The sequence below is a fragment of the Myxocyprinus asiaticus genome, chromosome 37 (genome assembly GCF_019703515.2).
Source record: "Myxocyprinus asiaticus isolate MX2 ecotype Aquarium Trade chromosome 37, UBuf_Myxa_2, whole genome shotgun sequence".
NCBI lineage: Eukaryota > Metazoa > Chordata > Actinopteri > Cypriniformes > Catostomidae > Myxocyprinus > Myxocyprinus asiaticus.
Window position 1 is genome coordinate 10,048,723 of NC_059380.1, and position 21,487 is coordinate 10,070,209.

General features: G+C 38.8%; 1 protein-coding gene across 7 annotated transcripts in view; it reads right to left on the bottom strand.

The window, feature by feature from the left end:
* Nucleotides 1–21,487, bottom strand: part of LOC127427965 (liprin-alpha-2-like) — a 155,944-nt gene that overhangs the window by 47,974 nt on the left and 86,483 nt on the right. For all 7 annotated transcript variants that reach the window (XM_051675967.1, XM_051675962.1, XM_051675965.1 and 4 more), the window contains exons 2-5: nucleotides 16,556–16,657; nucleotides 13,413–13,577; nucleotides 12,354–12,428; nucleotides 8,073–8,156 (exon numbers count right to left, since the gene is read on the bottom strand). In XM_051675967.1, coding sequence (XP_051531927.1) covers nucleotides 8,073–8,156; nucleotides 12,354–12,428; nucleotides 13,413–13,577; nucleotides 16,556–16,657 — 426 coding nt within the window. The remainder of the gene's footprint in view (nucleotides 1–8,072; nucleotides 8,157–12,353; nucleotides 12,429–13,412; nucleotides 13,578–16,555; nucleotides 16,658–21,487) is intronic.

Sequence of the window (21,487 nt, forward strand, 5' to 3'; positions counted from 1 at the left end):
AAGAAAAAAGTCTTTCTTCTCCCTTGAGGATGACCACTTTTTGTCCCGTAGGACATTATTAGCTAGTTACATTTGCAACCTAATGAATCACACAGGCATAAACCTGTGATTGAGTAACAAATGTTATCACGCTGGCTTGCTTGTTTTACTATTCGCAAGCACACACAAAAAGCAATATTTAAATATTATAGTCTATTATATATTTATTTCGATATTTTCTGCTTTAACTAGAAAAAAATATAAATTTACTGTAATATAGAAATTTTCATGACGTTTCTATGACGTAAGACTTTTCTAGGCCTTAAAGGTGCTCTCAGTTATTTTTTCCCATTAAAAATGTTTTACACCTAATGAAATTAATTGTCATTTTGAAACCTATGTTTAAAATCATGACCACTCACATGAGATGAGGACTCTAGTCATATCAGTAACCTTATAAAAGCTGTTTTATTCTACATGGGGCAGGGATGGCGGCTGCCATTTTAGAATCACATGACCAGCTGAATATCACTCACTTAATTTCAGTAACCATCTTGTTATTGGACACTTTCACTCATTCATTAAATGAATCGGGGCTGATTGTGAATAGTGAATTTCTACAAAGGCATCTGTAACTGAAAACTATTGATTTTGAATGATGCTGCATCCACACCAATAGGTGTCACTGTAAGTCCAAGATGATACGAAAAAAATGATACGTTCTTCAGAGGGAGTTCCAGATTCAGAAACTCAGCAGGCAGACCGTCAAAAACAACCAATTTATAGTTTCTTTTTTCTTACATCATAATGACATTGTATTTACAATATCGCAACATGCAATTAAATGCTTCCAGAGACATTTCTTTGCTGCCCTCTTGTGCAATTCATAATGTGCCACACATTCTCAGCTAGAGACAGGTCAGGACTGCATGATGGCCAATCTACATGCTCCTTTTTCTCTTTTGCCTGGAGAACACAACAGCTGTTTTTTCCAAAAACTTCATGAAATGTGGACTCGTCAGATCCACAAAACATGTTTCCACTGTTCTGCTTTCCATCTCAGATGAGACCCAGAGAAGTTGCCGGTGCTTCTGAACAGTGTTGATGTATGGCTTCTGCTTTGCATCTGTGGATGCAGTGGCGAATTGTGTTGACTGACAAAAGATTTACCGAAGTATTCCAGAGCCCATGTCATGATATCTGTTACAGACAAATGACAGTTTTTAAGGCAGTGACTTCTGAGGGATCGGAGATCACGTGCATTCAGACGTGGTTTTCCAGAAGGACAATGCCAAACCATATACTGCACGGATTACAAGTGCATGGCTGCAGAGTGTGTGGGTGCTAGATTAGCCTGCCTGCAATCCTGACCTGTGTCCATTTGAGAATGTGTGGCGCATTATGAAGTGCAAAATAGGGCAACGAATGCAATTGAGCAGCTGAAGACCTTCATAATGGATGAATGGGGAAAAATTCTTCAGTGCTTAAATGCTTAATAAGTGTTATTAGAAGAAATGGTGATTTTACACAGTGGTAAACACTCGACTGTCCCAACTTTTGTAGAGTATGTTGCAATCATCTGATTTGAAATGAGTATATACTTTCCAACAAAAAAAACAAACAAAAGAAATATTCACAAGGTAAAACATCAAACAATGTGTAGTTGTGCTTTCAATATATCACAGGGTGGATATATTTTACAAATCACTCCTTTTTGTTTTTATTAGCATTTTCCAAACTGTCCCAACTTAGCTCAGAGTGAAGAAAGAAGAACTTTGCCGTGAGTTTATCAGAGCCCTTACTGTCCAATGCCTTTTTCCACCCCCTTTTGATTGACATGATTTAACTGTCTCTGAGCATTGGCTGTTTTAGAACATTCGACCAATGTCCAATAGGTAAAAAAAAAAATAATAATAATAATAATAATAATAATCTGCAGATACAGATGCATGGCTCTACGAGCCTACCCTTAAATAACAATGTTTAAATAGATTAGACAGATTTAGATAGATAGATTTAGAATGATTTACATAGGGATAGTATTAAAATAAGAAATATGCACAATGCTAACAATGCTAAAAAATGTAAATGCGTATGTGTTAAAGTGTGTGCAAATCTTTCAAAAAAATTAAATAAATACTGTATATAAATTCAAGCAAATCTTGCACAACCCTCTCCATTATGCATCTGGGAGTCTGCCAAGAGGCCCTTGACAGTCTCTAACAGACTGAAATTTGCTTTTGTCAAGAATCAGCAGTGATGCAGAGAATAAGAGAGGCTCCGGACCCAAGCACAGAGTTGCAAAAGACAGGAATTTATTGATACAAAAATAAATAATAATAAAAAATAAAAAAAACCCACAATGGGGAAAACAGACATAAACAACCCTGAAGGGGAAAAAGACAATCCAGGCTGGGGCAGGGGAAACTGGTTGCAGGACCGACCGGACCGGGTAAGGATAGGGAATAAACATAAACATGAACCAACCAACAGGGACCGACCAACAGACAAGACCGACTGGATAACACAGGACAGACTGAATACACAACTACAGGGAAGGAAATGAAACAGATTAATGCTGAGCAGGTGTAACAAATGAACTAATAATGGGAAAACAAGTAGGCGGGGTATGACGTAAGACAGTGAGACACGTGGCGATACAGACACAAATAAATAAATAAACTGCGTGCTCTCACAAGACAACAAAACACCCGAATGGCATGAGCGCACATCGGCAAGACAATAAGGCAATATACGCTCATGCCAACCGGCAGACAAGACGAGAGAAAGCGTAGCATCGCCAAATAAAGCATACATCGTGAGGCAAACGTCTTGCGATGCACGCAACAGTCAACAAAAACGAGACAGGACACCTGTGCGAGAGTTCGGCCACACATAAACCCGAAATTTCAGACCGAAGTGACCGAACCTCAACACAACATGAAGACAGCTCGCGACCTGGGCGCGCAGCGCAAAGCGAGCACAACACGTGTCCACGGTCGCGAGAGACAGACATAGATTATTGAGTGCATGCCACCAAGATGACAAGCGCAATGGACTCACCCCACTACAAGACAAGACATGGAACATGAGTGTCCGGATCCCGACACCAAAACCGAAACCGAACCAGACCAACTAGAAGGGTCAGGATCCAGACACCATGCTCCAGACAAGAAACAAGACCGACCGAAGAGCGCATGGCAGGGAATTCAACCGAAACCATGCACTCACACCAAGACAGACAACGAAACACAAGACAGACATGGGATGATGATGCCATGGTCCTGTCAGACAAAAACAGCTGACAGCTTTAAGTATTTGATGAGCTGTGATCCTCCGAGAATATTCGCCATATTTCTGCCCTCCAGGGAGGCTTAAGCCAGCTCTCCTGAGAGACACACTGTCTGAAACACATCTGCCTTGTCTTTGAATCTACATGGACTTCTATTCGGTCTGTCTGTCTGCTCTCGTTCTCTCCAGCTCTCTTTCATCATTCATAATTTATTGTTTCTAATTAAACATGCACTTTAAAGTCAAATATACAATTCACACAAATTTATGGTGGTCATCAGATTTTAGATGTCTTCCTGGCAACTGCAGAAATTTACAATACTTCAGGCCTTTCATTCATCATTGTTCATCAAAAGATGCAACCTTTTAGGGGCCAATGACTCCCATGAGAAATCCCGAACAGCCAACCTTTAGCTATATACTTTTATTTATTCAAGTCTATATTTACATTTCCTTGTACAGTAGATAGCACAAACACACATAAGCAACATCCAATTCCAGCAGAACTCTGCAGGGCGAATTCACTAAACAGTTGGGCCACTTTTGTGCATGTTATTTCAGCGTGAAAACCTGTGTCTTATTCACTAACAAACCAGAATCTAGTTTAAACAGGCAAAATCAGTGCTGAAATCACGCTGTTCAGTCCTGCCAAAGTGTGTCAGATCATAGTGGTCTGCTGCATCCTCCGCTAAATAGCACACAGAATTGGCCCTTGAAATTGAAATAGTGCATGCAAATTGTGCGCAGCAGCGACTTTTAGGTGCGTTTGTGCCGTTGCCTGATCAGCATAATTCATTTTGTGAAACGGGCACAGAACCAGGGCAGACAGCGCCTACAAATAACCAGGGTTTTTACCAGGCACAATTCATACTTAATAAATTCACCCCTGTATCTATACCACACCTTTGATACATGTATACATAGTGTACGTAACACATTACATTGATCAAATGAAAAGAAAAAAAAAAAACTTAAAAAGCTATTGAGGGAAGTATAAAAGAAAGAAAAAACAGTGGAGGAAGACTATAAAATTCAAAAATTCAAAATATGAGTCCATCATTTCCATGAATGCTAGAACAAGCTGTTGGGCTAAAAGGATTACTAAAGTTATTATTTCTTTACCTGTGCTATTTATGCGGTTTCTTTATACATATATTCATACAGTATAAACAATATATACAGTATACTGTGTATATATACGCCATCAGAATGATTAGAGCCTTGGGTATTTAGGGACTGACAAAATAAATATGCCAATTAAGGTTTTCCATAGACCACATTTCTTCACCCATTACTACTAGAAATACCTGACAATGGTGGTCTAAAATAAACAAGAGAGCCAGACAGTGAGTGACACCTTGAGCAGCACTATTTTATAAATGGCTGGGGTCCACAATAACATGACACTTAAAGAGTTTCACACACACACACAGACTGGTGAAGAGACAGTGACTCACACTATGAGGAATCAAACAGTCAGCAGAGCAATGTTCTTGCCCATTAGGACTGGTAACATTTCAGCTACCTTTACAAAGTCAGCAACCTTTCAGAAAAAAAATAAAAACCTGGCATGCAACACTATTCTCTGAATGTCTGATGGCTATGCACATCACAACAAGAGACATCTTACTCACAATTATAATACAATTATAATACATACTTAAAATCAGCTCCCATGCATTACAAATTTGAGTTTTGTGGCTTTCTGTACATGTTTGAGAGCTTTGAAGTCATCTATACGCTAGTATACTTTTAAAAGTTAACAAATTACCTTTCAGCAGATAAAATATGCATTTAAAAGTGTTTCTCTACTAAAGATACAGTATTAATGATGCACTTTGTACTCACGGGCACATACAAATTAGCAAATCATGATTCACGGCTGTGATAGCAAGTGATCTCATGAAACTGACACTGTGGTGTCATTTTTGCAATAAGACATTACGCGGTTCATTACATATCGTTCCGAGGTGAAATGTCCACTGTGTGGCGCTAAGAGCGAGTTAAATGTTCTCTCAAACGGCTGTGTTTTTTAAGGTTAATGCTCTATGGAGTTGTAAATCAACAAAACTCACCACCCTATCCAAAACCTTAAAACTAAACCTAACCAATAGTGTTACAAATGCAAATGTGAGATGATAAATGCAATTGCTCAAGCAACCATGCCATTTTGTGGTGTTTTTATGACACTTTTGGCTCACGTGTCGACCAGGGGTGTAAATCGGACGTTTTATCACAATACGATCTTGAATCGATTCTCTTGGCCTGCGATCCGATATTTGCAGATACTTCAAACTTCTCCATGATACTTTAAAATAGCAAATTCTCATGTAAAATTCACATGAGCAACGATATCGATGGAAGCCTGAGTTAATCATGCATGTGAGCTGCTCTGCGTTTGTCATGAGAGCTCCCATTTTAAGGAGTGCCCGGTTGATGCGCTAGCACGGATCCTGTCAATGGAGCTCGTATTTTGCGGGAAGCCTGGTTGACGTGTCCGCACGCCGCACGGATAGCAGAGCACAATTTGGCTTCACAGACCCTGCACACATCCTTGTCCCACATGAAAAGCGTATTTAGCGCTCATAAAGTCAAATGAATGTAACATGGTTGCTTCATTGCCTGACGGAAATGTGTACGGACGCATATATCGATATTTACGCATTGTATTGATAACATTGGATCGATGCATCAATCCAGATCAATGGATTGTTAAACCCCTTGTGCTGACCCGTGTTCTTCTGGACTAGTATCTCCGTCTTTTGCATTTTCAGTGCAACATTCAATTAGTTGAGCTACCGCAAAACTTGATCATGGTCAAATAAGCGATTATGTAAAACATTTTTAATTGTTTTGCCTTTTAGCTGGTACGTGATAGCTGTGACGTATGTGTAAACCTCACTTCCCTGGTCTCAAGAAGCGCAATAGCGACTGACACTAGGGGCTGTGGCCTTTAGCTTCCTCGTTAGCGTGCCTGCCTCCCATGCCAGCTGATGCCGGTTCGAATCCCGTTCGAAGCGTGTTGAGCAGAACCGGTGACAGTGGTGCCGTGACTCGGATGGGAGAGAGGTTTTTGGGAGGTGAGTGAAACGGGAGCCAGCTGGTACGTGATAGCTGTGCAGAGTGAGAAAAACCTCAGTCCCCTGGCCTCAAAAGGCGCACTAGCAACTTTCGCCTGGGGCTGTAACCTTTAGCCTCCTTGTTAGTGCGCCCACCTCCCATGCCAGCTGACACCGGTTAGAATCCCACTCGGAGCGTGTCGACACAAGTCATGCATAATAGTAAAAATTGGGTTGTCATAATATAACATTGTTTGAGGAAAAGCACGAAAAGTTCCCACTTATGAATTGTTAATCTGCCGTTTGACTCGTGATTTGTGTGAAGGTGTAAAGAAGTCATTGTTGTTGTAGCACGTAACAGTTCAAGGATGGGTAAGGAGGAGGCGGGAACCAGCTGAACAGTAAACACAAAGTTTTAATGTCAAACTTAACTTAAAACAAACACAGACACACATGCAATGTGGCCATTTGCGTCTCTCTCTCCCGAACTGGCGTCTCCAGCTCCCGTTTATCTCGCTCTCCTGCTGATCAGCTGATTCAGCGCCGACCATGCACCATCACGGCCCGGCCACGCCCTCCTCCTCGTCACACAGCGCCACTAGTGTTTATCTCATTAGGAAACTGGCGTGATACGTACAACGAGTCATGTAAAAAAAAATAGCAAAACTGTACGTATAGTAACGTCGCTTGTCGACTCAGACTTTAAAACAAATTTTGGGTACTAATGAGTGAATCACCCAATCAGTACTGTAGCACTGAACAAATTCCCTCATTACAGACAACTAATCAGCATTTAAATACATAAATATAATATAAGTTGATATTTAGGCAATACGAAACAGGATACAAGATTAAAGAGTGACTCTCAATTTTAATATTGATTAGACTTCTATAGAAGATACAAGAGTGATTCTCAATTTTTATATTGACTAGACTTCTGTTGGTTGGCTGGTTGCTAGAAGTGAGTCATATTGTACACGCAAAGGCAGAAGACAATTTAGCAACCTACACTGAAGGTTGAAGGGCAAAAGTACTTGGTGCATAATCAATGCTGTTTATTTGTCAGTAGCTGGAAAAATACCATCTGTGCGAGAGGTATTAGAGCAAAAGGGATCCCTTTTGGATCAGTGCCTCAGAGATAAACAATTTCAAGTTGTAAGTAATGACAAAACCTATGGGGTTGTTTGTTGGCATGACTTGACAATGTCTTGGCATTGTGTTCTCCGCAGTTCCAGGTGGTCAGGACTCAATGTATTTCTTTACAGAATGGTGTACAGCATGTTCCAAGATTAATTAGCTTTAAAGGGATCATATCACACATTTTAATTAATACATTTTCTCCATAAGGAACACCAAATAAACACTGTTGATGTGTAAATGTGGACAGTCATATGTCAGTGTTTCAGGTTTCTGACAATGAGCCATTTTTGTAGCTCAGTTTCAATAGATGTTCCTTTTGAACTGGGGAAGAAGTTTTTGGTTCTGACAGTACTGTATGTTATCCCATTAAATTCACTTTTTTATCTCAAAACATCAAATTAAATTTGAACCCTCAAGATATGACCTCTTAATAATTCTAAATGATTATCAAAAGTTAGTAGAAGTTTATCGAAACACAGCATATACTCTACAGCAGAACACTCTAACACCCATGGAAAGATTTTAAGAACATACAAACATAAATTCCCAAACTGGAAGAATCAATATAATGAAAATTTAAGCAAATAAAGTACATGCATCTACCTTCCATGAAGATTTTGAGCTATCCATCCTGTCCACAACGTCACCGTCTGTTCGTCCATCCTTTCTCTGTCTCAACATGACCACCTAACAATAAACAAACACATCCATGTTTATCAATCCATGTTTTACATGTGTTAAACTAACCCACCGCACAAAATAAACCGTGGCAGTACACATAATTGCTGTTTACAAATCTCAACAGAGGCAGTGATTTGCTTCTCCTCCTTGATTTTTATTTTTTTTGTGTGTGTGTGTGTGTGTTTTTTTTTCAATTGCACATTATGGAAATTTATTTTTTGTGATAGTGGCCTTTTTGTGTTTCTTTTAATAGCATTTAAGCGCATTTCCCCTATTCCTTAGACTGGGTAGGGAGTCTTGTGGGAGATACGATTATACGAACTAACCATTTTGAGGAATAAACTTATCACTGCTAAAAAGCCACATGTTATTAAGGTATTAATGAAACAATGGAAGGCTATTTGCATTTGAATCCTCACATATCAGGGCCAATGAATGTGAGAATTGGAAGAAGACAATTAAGATATGTACATGCTCATTTGCATGTCACTATTTGGATGAAGGAATCTGATTTACATATCTGCAAGGCTCTCATTATTACAGTTCGTGCAAGTATTAGAGGAGGCTGGCAAAACAGAGGAGAGTTTCAGACACCAGGAAATATGAAGTATTCCAGTCTATTTACCCAACTTGAGCATGGGTGTCACTTTGTATTAGCAAAAGTTTTGAGGTATATTTTTATATGATCTTGGGTTGTTTTTATTTTTATTAAGTAGTCTATGTGATGTATAGTTCTGGAGTCAGGGCCTGTTTTCACAAAAAAAATCTTAAGGCTAAAAGTAGCTCCTAGATTTAGAAGTCCTTAGGTGGACTTCTAAGCTGTCGTGGGTTTAGGAGATACTTTAAGTGTTAAAATGCTTCATGAATTATGCCTACTCTTAGATGAAAATTTTCTTTAAGTTCTAAAATTAGAAGCCCTAATTTTTAAGAGTTGATCCTAAATTTAAGCAAGTAAACGCTCCTACGAACCGAAACAACCCCATTACATCGGAGATAAATTTGGACAACTCTGCGCTCTCTGGCCACAGGCAAAATGAAACTGTGTAGCACGGATTAACGGAGTATTTCTGTATGGCAACAGTATCATCTATCAAACTATATAAGTCCTCTCCTCCCTATCTATCTATCTATCTATCTACCTATCTATCTGTCTATCTGTCTGTCTGTCTGTCTCTCTGTCTGTTTGTCGGTCGGTCTGTCTGATTTTCTGGTCAAAACTTGAAATGTAGGCTAAATTACGTAAATAATGTAGATGTTGAGATCAATGTAATTTATTAATACCATTACAATTACAATAACACATAGCACATTAGAAAATGTATAGTATCAACCCTGGATTCTGATTAGCTAGGCCACGTTCGAAGCTGTTGTAAAATGGTGGGTGGCACTTCATTCATAGTGACTTTAACATAATTAACGTTACTAACACTAATACGATTGTAATAGAATGTCATTATTAAAGTTTGGACCGTTGTTTCAGTGGCTGGATGCTCCCTGGATGCCTGGAACTAACGGAAATGAAAATGTTTAGACTGCTGAAAGAGAAATCAAAAATGGATGCATGAACTGCTGCAGTAAAGCGAGATGGCTGGATATGTGCAGTACTAACAACTGTAACACATAGCTTATCTCTGCTAGGTGAACAACATTTTTGCCAACAGATAGTAACTGGTTTCTCCCAAGGTTATTTTTATCCATTAACCAACATCTTATGGAGTTTTATGTTCCTTGCCACAGTCGCATTTGGCTTGCTCACTGGGGTTCTAAATACAATTATTATTTAATTACTTATTTTTAAACACAATTCACAATTGTATTTTATCAAATTACACAATGATGACTCTAAGACTTTATAGATATTACAGTTTCATTTTCTGTTAATGCATGATTTTCTGTAAAGCTGCTTTGAAACGATGTGTGTTGTGAAAGGCGCTATACAAATAAAAATGACTCGACTAGTAAGTTACTGTAGATGGGTAGAGTTTAGATCAAGTTTGAAAGGTAGAGTTTAGCTGGCTAGTTAAGTCAGAGTTTTTCTTTTAAAGCAACATACAAATGAGGAACATAACACGCAATCTGTCACACAAAAGTCGACAATAACTGCAGCATTGCACTACTAAGATCTCAGAGTAGCTGGAGTAGTATAAAAGCTACCGCTGAAGAAAGTTACACAAAAGGAAAAAAATTTATATAAATAATTTGTCTGCAAGTCACACACTTATAGCATTAACAGCTTCATTGATAATAATAGGAGCAATCCAATATTACCTGCCTTTTCGCTGAGGAAATAATTATGAGCATCTAAACTACGACACACTTTCATTGTCTCTCTCGCTTAGACGCACGGTTTCAATAACATGTCTGGATTAATCACTTTAGGTAAAATTTGATGTTCATTGAGAAAATTTGTAGATTCTGGGTCTTATTTAAAGGATCCAGTAATGACACCTCACTGTTTATTTTCAGTTTTTGCACATATCTTGTTTGTTCTGTTTTAGCTAGGCTCAAAAAGAACGCGCTAGTCATTTTATTTTGACAGTTCTGGTCTATAAAAATGCTGCTGCCAGAAATGCTTCAGGGCAAGACATGCAAAGTAGCGTTCTAATTCCTTTGTTATGCTTACATCCTAGAAATGGTCTTTAAACACACACCTGACATATCACATTCTGTATTAATGTGTCAAGTTCCTATGTTGCCTAGCAACTGCAAACAGCCTACAGTTAGAAAATGAACAATATAACTTGGCACACAAGCTTATTTATTGAACATAATTATTGATAATAAATGGAACCGCTGTTTTTTATAACCAAAAAGCCACTGCATTACAGTAACTTCACCACAAGTAAGTGGGTTTTAAGTACAATGCAAAGCCTAAAACTTTTCTTGTGAGAAAAGAAAGAAAGCAAGAGAGAACTTTTTTAAGTGTTATGACACACAATGCTGAGACGACCACTTCATTTGCTGCTGGCTCTAAGCAGCAGCATTGGGTCATATTTGTACTGAGATAGCAGAAATTCCTCTCCTCCCTTTGGGCTTAATGCAGCATCATGACACCCAGAGGCCACCTCCCATTCCTGCCCCTGCAGTGCAGAGTCTTCCAGTGGATAACCAAATTCCTTTTTTTTTGTCAGTATATTCACACATGGTGACTGACCCATAACAGACAATTATGAATGATGCAAGCATTCATTCAATGCTAGAGTGTAAAACTGGGGCACAAAGACCTGTGAAAGACAGCATTATTGTTTTAGTTTTTTCTAAGAATGCCTTTTTTCCCCTCTCTCTCTCTCTGTCTTTTTTACAATAGAGTAGGTATTTGCCCCCCACATGATGTTCTTTATGGAACTCTATGATGGTGACACTAGACAGTGTTGATGGTGTAATTGTATGCTTTATGTCTCTAAAGCCGTTGCAATGAGTTACTGCAGGCAATTACTGCAAATAGCATCCCTAATGTATTCTCAGTGTAAATGAAAACTAAAACCCATGAATTAAAGGTGAAATGTGTCATATCTGTGCAGCTAGAGTTACCAAACGGAATTGCAAAAATAATCACTGTTTTCAAACAGGTTTGCCAAACTCTCCCCTTGTCTGTCATTGGTCAATAAACAGAGCACTGTTTGACAGAGCCACAGAGACACAGTGTTACACTTTCAGGTAAAATCAATCTTTGAATTGCTTACTTACATATAATTGTCTCTGCACATTATGCTGGGATACGAGAAAGAGATTTTTAACATAGAAAAAAGCTATAAGCTTCACCTTTAGGTATGAGCAGCAGTAATAGTGATGCTGGCCTTAGCAAGCACCATGAATTACTAACTAGCTGAAGTAATTTATATTGGAGAAAATTATACGCATCACTTTTAAGATTATATAATCACATTATTATTATTACATTATTATATAAATATAATACAATCTAAAACATATTCACTAACTTGTATTGGTTACTAAAACAGAATTCCATGAATATAAAGCTATGAGTAATTGCTTTGTCAGTGGTTTTTCTTTTTTTTTAAACTATGCTATGTCAAGTGCGTTTGTTTTGCTTGAAATCCTAGTGGTACCAGAGTGATGGAAATAGTCAACATGCATTTCCTTCACAGGCTGACAGTAGGGGGCAGGTGATCAGTGGACAGATGTTAATAAGATCAGCGAATTCATGCACACACACACATGCATGCACAAAAAAGGCCGTACCTCCTGAGTGGCAGCTGCCAGCTGTCCTTCTAATGTAGTCACTCTTTCGAGAGCCACCCGTAACCTTTCACGCACCTGTGCAAATTAAAAACAAAAGAGACTTAAATAGCAAAAGGTACATGTGCCAAAATAGCACCCCCCCCCGCCAACTCCACTTCCTATCATGTGATTTGCGACATCCAGTTCCCATTACTAACTTTATATCACTGACAGACTATAACAAGCAAATGTTTTTATTTCTTTTTAAGACTTTTTAAGGGGTAAATTCAGTAAAAAATTGCAGCACTTTTGTCCACAGAATTTCAGCGCAAAAACTTCATCATATTCACTAACCACATGTAATCCAGTTTAACCAGGCTCTAAATGCACTGAAATAGTATTGTGAAAGGGGAATTCAAGAAGAATAAATTGCACCTGGTAAAAGCGTTGTTAATTTGCACGCTGGTTTAGCACCTGATTCACTAAAGAAATAATGGAGATTGGGCAATCTTGCAGTCCGGCAATATAGAGCAGAAATAGAAACCGAGAATTCAACGACAAAGCAACAGCCCCCCATTGTAAATTAGACTTTTTAGTAGATTGCACCTTATTCACAAACTTAGTGCTATTTGCCTGGAACAATGAATGTTTTGCTATTACCATTCACAGAAAGCAACTACACAGCATTTTTTTAAGAGATATGTTTGTTGACATTTTTCATATATCACAGCTACAGTAATACATCAAATGATGAACAAATGATGGAGAAAAGCATTATAACTAGGCATATATCCAGACAAGGTTTTTGGATCACAGTGCTGGAGTGATGCTGTACAGTCCCAGTAAAGTCTGCCAGATCTTAGTATTCTACTGCATCCTTCACAACCTAGTACTCAGAAATAGCCTGCAAGAATTGCAACAAGCAAACTGCATTCAGTACATCGGGGGATAAAACAACGCAGACAGTGCATGCAAATAAACGACACTATTAGCGAGCGACAATTCATTCCAAGTGAATTACCCCCTCAATTATAGTGTAAAGTTATATGGAAAACAATTTAGTCCATCTTGCTGTCTCACTTTCTCATCCAGGGCCTTATGATGCTCAAAAAGGGATTTCAGAGCCTTGAGCACCTCCACCTCACTGGACACCCCGGAGGGCGGAGGAGCCTGCCTCTTCACCACAGTCATCCTCAGCGAACGCTCGTGACGCGACACCAGACACTCCAAGTGCTCCAAAAGAAGCTATAGAACAAAACAAATAAACATACACAAGCCTTAACCTTCCAATAAAAACTAATTTATGATACTGATAATAATGAACAGCCATGAAAAAACTCCACGTATACAGTTATGAAAACCTTATGTAAAGAAAAACAACTTTATTAAATGAAGTTCGCCCAAAATTTTTCCTCACAGAAAACTATTGTTTGGCTTATGAAATACAGCACACAAGTCATATGGACTTCTTATATAATGCTACGGACCACTTTGATGTAATTTATTTAACTCCCAGTCCCAGTCCCCATCCACTTACATCAGGGATCCGCAAACTAAGGCCTGCTGGCCGAATATGGCCCTTTGAATTGTTTTGACCGGTATTCTGACAATCCGTGCTACCTGCTCAGGATGTGCTACCAGCAGTAAAAACAGTGATGTGTAAAACATGGGTAGCGCAAGTCGGGAGGCATGGGAGAACCTGTCGGTATGTACTACAACAGCATGAAAAGTGTTGAAAACCTAGGTAGCACATCTTGTCAAGCAAATAATACCTATCAGCATGTGCTACCAGCATAACTTTCATGTAGTGTGATATGGTGTGAGGTTATACTAAGCCCTAACTCTACCCCAAACCCTAACTCTAAAACTATGTGATTATAGCATTGGTAGCTCATCCTGATAGGTAGCATATATTTCTAGGACACCGGCCTACGGAACCATGCCTGTCACACATTTTGACCAGCCCTCACTGGAAGCACTCAAAGACTGCTTTGGTGTCTTTTCATGCCTGTAAAACTGACTATATGGTGAGCCAATAGCATTTGAGTGCAGGCTATTAAGGAGCATATCATTGATTTTACCCGCTATAAGAATACTTCACTGAAGTTCGAGTCGGTTGTTTGAGTCTGAACGAGATAAGACGTTTCATTCATGAACAAACTGAATGTACTGGTACACTTGTTCATGAATGAAATGCATGAATCAGTCATCATTAACGAGGATCTGCTGAACAACTAAACAAAAGGAGGCGGCAAGTCATTTGTTCAATTCGGCAATCTCGTTCAACAAGAAAAGGGGCTAGATGATTTATGAATAAAAGTGAATGATGAGTACACATGGCATACAGACGTTATTGGAACTCATATTAATTTTTTAGGCTAGCAATGTTGTCTTTTTTTGTCTAGCTTGATAAAAAGTCATGCTCAGCAGTTCACAGTATGATACATATGCTTTGTTGACATTTGTGGGGAAATGCTTATGATACTTGGAACATTGTAGTGCTGAAGTCTCAGTAGAATTGTTGAGACGCAAAGTTTAATAAATGATAATTACACTTTTGGCAATAGTGCATAACTGCTTTTCCTTGTTTAAAGTGTAAAAGACGGTCATTTCTTGCAGAAACGGTCAATGAATGAATAAATGAACAAATCTTTTTGGTGAACAGATTAAAAAGACTAGTCACTGAGATTAATCAAAATCATCACCAGTACTGTATAAAGTACTTCTTACAAGTTCTTTGAGCCAATGGATGGATCCACTGATGCAAGATGAAGTAGTCTAAATTGTAACATTTCACACAGATTTTTTTTTGCTAGCTTACAATAGAAAAACATGATGAAAGTTCTGTTGACTAACCCTAACCCTAACCCTACCTTAAAGCAAGTTGCTAAGATATGTATACATACAGTAAAGTTTCCAATATTAAAATCATGTTCTGTGAATGGATTTTAATTGTAAAATCAATCCATGTAATAAAGGCAGAAGAATAAACTCTGTGACAAAAAATACTGTAGGCTCACTCTGGCCCTCCTTAAACACATAGCAGGGCGACCTGGCCCTGGCAGCAAAAAGTTTGGGGACCCCTGACTTACATTGTATGGAAAGGAGCAGTTCTGAGATTCTGCTAAATATCTACTTTTGTGTTCCACAGAAGACAGACCATCATACGGGTTGATGGCATGAGTGCGAGTAAATAATGAAAGAATTTTTTATTTTTGTGTCAACTACCCTGCTGAAACAAACAAACAAACAAACAAACACAAAAAACATCTTAATCCTGGGCACCAATTGGGGGCCTGTGTAGCTCAGCGAGTATTGACGCAGACTACCACCCCTGGAGTCACAAGTTTGAAGCCAGGGTGTGCTGAGTGACTCCAGCCAGGTCTCCTAAGCAACCAAATTGGCCCGGTTGCTAGGGAGGGTAGAGTCACATGGGGTAACCTCCTCGTGGTCACTATAATGTGTGGTTCTCACTCTTGGTGGGGCGCGTGGTGAGTTGTGTATGGATGCCGTGGAGAATAGCCTCCACACGCGCTACGTCGCTGCGGTAACACGCTTAACAAGCCACGTGATAAGATGCACGGATTGATAGTCTCAGACGCGGAGGCAAAAGATTTTCGTCCTCCACCACCCGGGTTGAGGCGAGTCACTACGCCACCACGAGGACTTAGAGCCATTGGGAATTGGGCATTCCAAATTGGGGAGAAAAAAAAACATCTTAATCCAGCCTAAGAGGTTTTGCTGGTCTACCAGTCTGGTTGTTTTTAGAGGGGTTTTGTGCATTTTACAGCTGGTCAGGCCAGGAAACCAGCTGGCCAACCAGCTAAACCAGCTTGGCCAGGCTGGGAGACCACCATCTTAAACTTGCAAACCATCTTTGGTTAGTTGTTGTTTTTTTTCAGCAGGGTATTTCTTTAAGTAAAGTTGAATGCTGAAATGCTACCATAAGGAGGTACTGTATATAAAGCTAATTACTTCATGATCAATAAGGAATTACATAAGCACACATTAATAAACACCTTCAAACGTTTAGCTTGTTCAAATTAATAACAAGTAAAGGTCAGGATTGAAGGTTAGGTCACACTAGACCGAGGAATCAATCAGAACCCAAATATCTGATCTCATTCTTGTATCTGGGCCTGATAGCACACTACATCATCCAGTAAACCGCTAAAGCCTTTACTGTTTCTCTTCTTTTAGAACACACACGCAGAATCACTCACCCTGGTATTGTTCCTCTCTGCTTTAAGCTCAGAAATCTCCTCCTCCTTTTCTAGAAGCTGCTCTCTACACAAATTCAGCTCCTTAGTCAGGGTTGCAAACTCCTGTCAAGAGAAAGAGAAAGGAAGGGAGATTAATTCATTCATTTGTTGTAAATATTGCCAACTAATACGCTATTGCAAACTAATACACAAGGCTTTACATTTGGTTTGATAGGTTTGCTAAAGGAATGTTCAGAGTTCAGTACAAGTTAAGCTCAATCGACTGCATTTGTGGCATAGTGTTTAATACCACAAAAATTAATTTCGACTCGCCCCTCCTTTTCTTTAAAAAAATAAATTTTTGTGCTAATCAATATTATGCCACAAATGCTGTCGATTGAGCTTAACTTGTATTGAACCCAAAACATTCCTTTAATTTTATTCAGCACTATTATTCTAGAGCTATACAGATCTATTCATGGTATGACAGGAACTCGGTCATCCATAGACTTCTTTTATGCATTTTCTTCCAATGTGATCTACTCATGTTTACTGTTGGACACAGTACTTTTACAGTCTCCTCTGAATGGTCCATAAAACACTGAGAATTAACAGTCATGGCCCATGGAGCAACTGAGCTAGTGAAGTCCTGTTACCACAGTCACTGGCCTTTTGTTGCACAGGGCCACACTTTTAAGACCACACAGTTGGATATCAATCATTTTGTGCTACATGTGGGCCTGGCCCATTCCACAGTCAACCAGCATAAACACTGAAGCACCATCAACTTATTGTTTATATATATATATATATATATATATATATATATATATATCCTTTCCATGTCCTGCTGGAAGATTCAACCACAGCCCAATTTAAGCTTTCAGGCAGACGCAGTCAGGTTTTGATTTTTTATCTGTTGGTATTTGATAGAGTCCATGATGAAATGTATCCAAACAAGATGTCCAGGACCTCTGGCATAAAAACAACCCCACAATACTAAAGATCCATCACCATATTTAGCCATGGACATTAGGTACTTTTCCATATTGCTATTTTTCTGTGTGCTCCAAACCCATCTCTGGTGTTTGCTGCCAAAAAGCTCTAGTTTTGTTTCATCTGACCATAGAACCAGGTCCCATTTGAAGTTCCAGTAGTGTCTGGCAAACTGAAGATGCTTGAGTTTGTTGTTAAATGAGAGCAGAGGCTTTTTTCTTGAAACCCTCCCAAACAACTTGTAGTGATGTAGGTGATGTCTGATTGTAGTTTTGGAGACTTTCTGACCCCAAGACCCAAGCAATTTTCCAGCTGTGATCTTTGGAGAATTTTTGGCCATTCAAACCATCCTCCTCACCTTGCATGGAGACAATATAGACACATGTCCTCCTCCAGGCCGATTCTTAACATCTCCAGTTGATTGGAACTTCTTAATTATTGCCCTGAGTGTGTAAATGGATATTTTCAATTCTTTAGCTATTTTCTTTTAGTCACTTCCCATTTTGTGAAGCTCAACAACCTTTTGCTGCACATCATAACTTTATTCATTGGTCTTACCCATTGTGATGGAATTTGGCTTGTGTGTTCCCTAATATTTAAACCCCTGTCTTATACTCTAAATACTTTAAATATTTAAAGTCATGGCTGAACAATTTCATGTTCCTAGTCACCCAGGTGTACTAAAAAATTCAAAATATGAATGGGAATATGCTTCAGATATATTTTAATCATAAGAATTTATAGGGGTGGCAATAATTGTGGCAAACGTGTTTTGGAGAAACATATTTATTTAATTATATATATATATATATATATATATATATATACAGTATATATTTATGTACATATATTTATCAATTGTATACAGTATGGCAGCTGTGGTTGCCACACTAAAAACTTTTGAGTTCACACATTATGTTAGTGTGCTGTTTTTCCACTTTTTTGAATAATGCTGGCTGACTGAAGTGTAGGGGCAAAAAGGATCGGGAGGGAGGAAAAGGAAAAGAGAAATGGGTCAGTGCATTCATTAGATTTTGTTTCACAGGAGTGGAAGAATAGGCAGGAGGCAAGTTCAAATCCACAAACAGATGTTGGATCTTACTGCCTCTTTCAATCACTGCAAACGGCTTGGAAAAACCCAACCAGCCCTATCTAATAGATGTCTGTAGGGCAGGGGTGAAAAAACGTATACTTAAATGAAAAAAAAATAAATAAATAAATTGTACGTATCAGAAAAAGCAATTCTACTTCAATCCATTTTGGCACCTCAACAAATGCCTGCGAATAAAACTTATAATTTAAAAATTAATTAAAAACATGCATCTGAGGTTTTTCATCAGGGATTGATATTTCAGTGTTCAAACCAAATGTAACTTAATGTGTCTCCCAACTATAGAAAGTAATGCAAGAGGATTTTCTGTACTGAGGTTTTGCATTTGAAGCCCTGGATTATATTGCATTGTGACTTGCGAGCGTGAAAGGCTGAAATCCCTCCAGTGTACTTAAGAATGCTTTTACTTTTAGAGCTACTGCTTAAATGGAGATTGTAATTAGGCTACTGATTAAAATCCCAACACCAATCCATTACCTATTTAAGGGTTGGTTCACCCAAAAATTTAATTTTGGTAATCATTTTCTCACATTAATATCTTTACAAACCACTATGACTTTCTGGCTTCCATGGAACACAAAAGGAGGTGTTTGGCAGAATGTTAGGGACTGACAGCTTCAGTGATCATTCACATGGAGTGAGGTCACTATTCATTGTACACAGTATGAATTGAAAATGAATGGTGACTGAGGCTATTCTGCTTAAAATGTCCTTTTTGGGTTCCACGGAGGAAAAAGTATTATGGTTTTGGAACAACATGTAGGTGAGTAAATGATGACAGAATTTTCCTTTTTGGGGTGAATCATCCCCATACAAGTGAAAATGTTACAAACTGATGATATTTCAAATTCATCTTTGACAATTTTTATTTCTTTTTTAGATTTATTTTACTCGAAACGTGGCTCATGCAAATCAGAACTATTTGTTTTACAGTGCAACATCTCTTTATCCTATTTACAAGCATAGAAAAGAAAAAAAATGCCAGTTGACCACTATACACTGTAAAAAGCAAATCAGTCTGCTTGAAATATAATTCATAGACTTTTTCTCTGGTAACAACTTTTTCATTTATGCTGCAATACAAATACCACACTTACATCGAGAGGAGACATGTTTGCATTGAAAAGAATGAACAATTGCATGATTTAAATACTCAAAGTGCCGTATCAGCACATTAAGCCCCTGGTTAAACTGGATTGCTGGTGGTAATGAATAAGATGTATGTTTGTGTGTTGAAAATCAGTATGCAAAAGTGGTGCAATTGTTTAGTGAATTTGCCTAGACTCTTTCACATCAAAAACACACATATACACAAATCAAAACAATGCCTTGCATGCAAACTAAACTCACTGATGGCTTTCTAAAATGGCAAAAACTTCCTGCAAAATGTTCTATACTGCTAAAAGAGAGAGAAAAATCCACAATGTGTCAAGCAGCTTTGAGCCAGTTTGACCTTGTAAAACGGCTGTCGGCAGGTGAGCAGTGTGGAGCTCAGACAGCTCCAGGGATTTCTCTGTGTTTGGTTGCGAAAAAGCCTTGGGATTAAGGAACTGAAGCAATATTGCCAAATACAGCAGCATTTCTGAGCGCAGGATTAAGACCGCACTGCAGTCTGAGTACCAACACCAAGCAGCTACTGTCAACACACACACACACACACACACACTAGAGAGCATTCAATACGGCACAAATGGGTAGGTTTCTATCAGTGTAACACTTAAATCTGTTGAATACTATGTGTTCAGAGACTGTTATGTGACACCTGATATGGTTTAAGGTGAACTGTTTCATTTCTATGTTAAAATACTTTCTCCTATCCCAGTTTAGTATGCAGAAACTTTAAATAATCCATTGGTAGGCGGTGTTAAGACTGTGGTGCTATCAAAACATTGCTCTGTCTCTTTGAGCATCCAGACCAGCACAACATGAAGAGGCATCCGGCTTTATGTAATTCGTTTTTTTGTTTTTGTAGGCCCGATACTGAGTCTTCATCCCATGTGAGTGTACATAATTATAAATATGTTTGTTAAAACCATGACTCATTTCTTTAGGCACAAATCTTTTCTGAGTGGACAAAATTAATTGGTGCACATTTTTTTCTCCCCTTTTCTCCCCAATTTTGAATGCCCAATTCCCAATGCACTCTAAGTCCTCATGGTGGCGTAGTGACTCGGCTCAATCCGGGTGGTGGAGGATGAATCTCAGTTGCCTCCATGTCTGAGACCGCCAATCCGCGCATCTTATCACGTGGCTTGTTGAGCGCGTTACTGCGGAGACGTAGCGCGTGTGGAGACCCACGCTATTCTCCGCGGCATCCACGCACAACTACCCCATGTGACTCTACCCATGTAACCAGGCCAATTTGGTTGCTTTGGAGACCTGACTGGAGTCACTCAGCACGCCCTGGATTCAAACTTGTGACTCCTGGGGTGGTAGTCAGTGTCAATACTCGCTGAGCCACCCAGGCCCTCAATTGGAGCACATTTAATAAAAATGTAATTCCAGATGTATGTGGATGAGAACTCTATACTCTGTCATCAGCTGTGTTGGCTTTTACCAACACTATTTGCATATTTATGATTGTAAATGACAAAGGAATCTACACCGAGTTATATGACAAACTTCAAAATCTACACATTTTGTAATGAGGACAAAAAAAGCCAAAGGCTTGAAATGCAAAATATAGTAATCCCAATATTACAAATTCAGTAGGCCTACTTAGTGTTTGGACTGAATGTTGTATCACTAACATCATTTTTTCCACCAGACATGCTTGAAGTAAGCTGATTTTGGTCTACCCAAATCCTTAACATCATTGTTGTCCTAGGCATGAAATGGATTTTGAA